Source organism: Austrofundulus limnaeus, unplaced genomic scaffold (genome assembly GCF_001266775.1).
Source record: "Austrofundulus limnaeus strain Quisiro unplaced genomic scaffold, Austrofundulus_limnaeus-1.0 Scaffold60, whole genome shotgun sequence".
Taxonomy (NCBI): Eukaryota; Metazoa; Chordata; class Actinopteri; order Cyprinodontiformes; family Rivulidae; genus Austrofundulus; species Austrofundulus limnaeus.
Genome location: NW_013952462.1, coordinates 2,059,157 through 2,061,391, shown reverse-complemented (window position 1 = coordinate 2,061,391; position 2,235 = coordinate 2,059,157). Strand labels below are relative to the sequence as shown.

The 2,235-nt window shown below is 36.2% G+C and overlaps 1 protein-coding gene across 1 annotated transcript in view; it reads right to left on the bottom strand.

Annotated features, from left to right (window-relative positions):
* The window catches only part of tuft1a (tuftelin 1a), a gene marked incomplete at its 5' end in the record, with an annotated part of 18,749 nt that extends 18,316 nt beyond the window's left edge, over window positions 1-433 (bottom strand). The window contains 1 exon segment of the mRNA XM_014009696.1: window positions 214-433. Within this exon segment, the coding sequence (XP_013865150.1) occupies window positions 214-273 (60 nt within the window).
* Between the last annotated feature and the right edge of the window lie 1,802 nt (window positions 434-2,235).

Genomic DNA, 2,235 nt, shown 5'->3' with positions numbered 1-2,235 from the left:
ACACACACACACGCGGGGGGCTAATACTTTAATTATCTTAGTAAAAACAGCCCTTAGACCAGATGAAGACACAGATTAAAGTCAGATTCAGTTACAATTCAAAGAACTAAAAGTTTTAAAAGTTACTTTTATAAGTCACAGATATGCACTTGTTTATTTTAGAGGATAAAACAGTTGAATGTGTAAAATATGTAAAATAAATGAAGGACTCACTGAAGCATGTTGGTCTTTGATGTCCTCCATGGTGCACAGACTCCTGCTGGTCCCGTTCATCTTCAAACTGCCTCACAAACCAATGAGATGAATAAGAAAATGTCTGATGATCTTCAGCTCCACGGCTCTTCTGAGTCGCTGCTGCTCGCTTCACGGGAATCACTTCTATCATGACGTCACCGTGGGAGTGGACAGGAAAAAAAACACACCCACGAAGTGACTGAAACAGACAAATGGGGGAGGTGAGGCAACGTGGGATGAATGCAGGGAGGGTCAGCACCGGTGCGACAACTCCTGGAGCAACAACACAAACAGCAGGAACTGCACTTTACTTACAAAATAAAAGCACAGCGGAAGTGTTCAAACAGACGGCCGGGCCTTCAACCGCTACCGTAAATACAGAAAGTGGACATATTTATGCTAATGTAGCAAAGTTTAACACTTATAATTAACTACAAACCTAAACACACTAATAAATATAACTAATTACTTTAACTTGGTCATAGTGGTAGGATATTTATGAATATATTTAAGCTACAGCTACGCTAGCCGTGCAGTGGCGGTCCTAACTAATTTGGGGTCCTTGGCAGAACCAGGTGTCCCCCGAGGTGCCTTTTTAAAATATCACTGCTAATTTACATAAATTCACACAAGACACTAGTTATGTCTAGTTATTTTACATTTTAAAGATAATTTATCAAATTAAAACACTTAACAATCCTGCAGCATACCCAGTGGTGGGCAGCACTGATCTAAAAATCTGTTCCACTAACCCTAAAGCACTAACTGAACTATTTAGGGCCCCTAATTCAAAAGCACTAATGCACTGAAAAAATTAGCAAAAGCTAATTATAAAGCACTGAAATAATCCAGTCAACCCATGAACATTCTTCATCAGACAACATGAGCCACATGTTGATCTCTTAATTCTTATCTCTGACTCCACAGCTGGATTTGGTTCACATATCGTCACCTGGTGGATCAGTGACACATGAACAAAATGTGCAGCTTTCACCGTCAGTTAACATTAATGTTAATAACATTTATAGACCTCAGTTAGTGCTTCTAAATTTAACCTATACATTTAGCAATTGCTAATCCACTAATAAATTCTAAAAATAACAAAAGCCCTAAAGCACTAATTAGAAAATTCATTCCCATATTAGTGCTTTAGGGGAACTGTGTGCACCACTGACCATATCTATAGTGTGTCAAGTGTAATCATCACAAAATGTATTTTGAACTATTTAACCTTATTTTATAACAAAGATAAATCTAATAGGTAGATAAAACAAGTAAACCTGAGTAACCAGTGACTATTCTTACAAAATAAACAATGTTCAGATAAACTTTTATATAATCTTTATAGTATTATGTACTTGAGTAGTATTTTTTCTTCATTTCTTCTCCTGTACAAAGCTGCACCGTACTTGAACAATTACAACACAATGCACCATGTTACAAATGCAAATTACAACAAAGTGCAACACAATAAAAACACAACAAGATGCAATGAAATATGATATAATTTGGTACAGAATAATTAAATATAATATAATACGACACACTAGGGGAAATTTTAAGTTGCCTTAAAAAAATAAAAATAGACAAACTATAGTAACACAGTTTCAAGAATAATCCACTAAAAAAATAGAATATCAAATATAAACAGTGAAATTCAAGTCTGCAGCATTTTAAAACAGCAGTTATGATGTAATGCTAATCTGAACTCTTTCAGTTCTTTGACTCTTTGAAGCGACTGTAAAATTTTGTGCACAGAAATACAATGAATTTAGTCCTAAAAGTACTGGCATGTGCAGCACATTTAAAATCTGTTATCATTCATTTGTCAAGTTGTGAATTTGAACCTGTATGTCCTGAGGCATCTCTGCACCCCTACTTCTCTCAGCCTTCATCAGGCTCACAGCAGTGTTGTTTCTTCATTTCAGTTGTGTTTCATCTTGTGACCAGTTGGGTTTTGAGGGTAAACCAGGTCGTACTACAGGAACGAGATGACGGTGC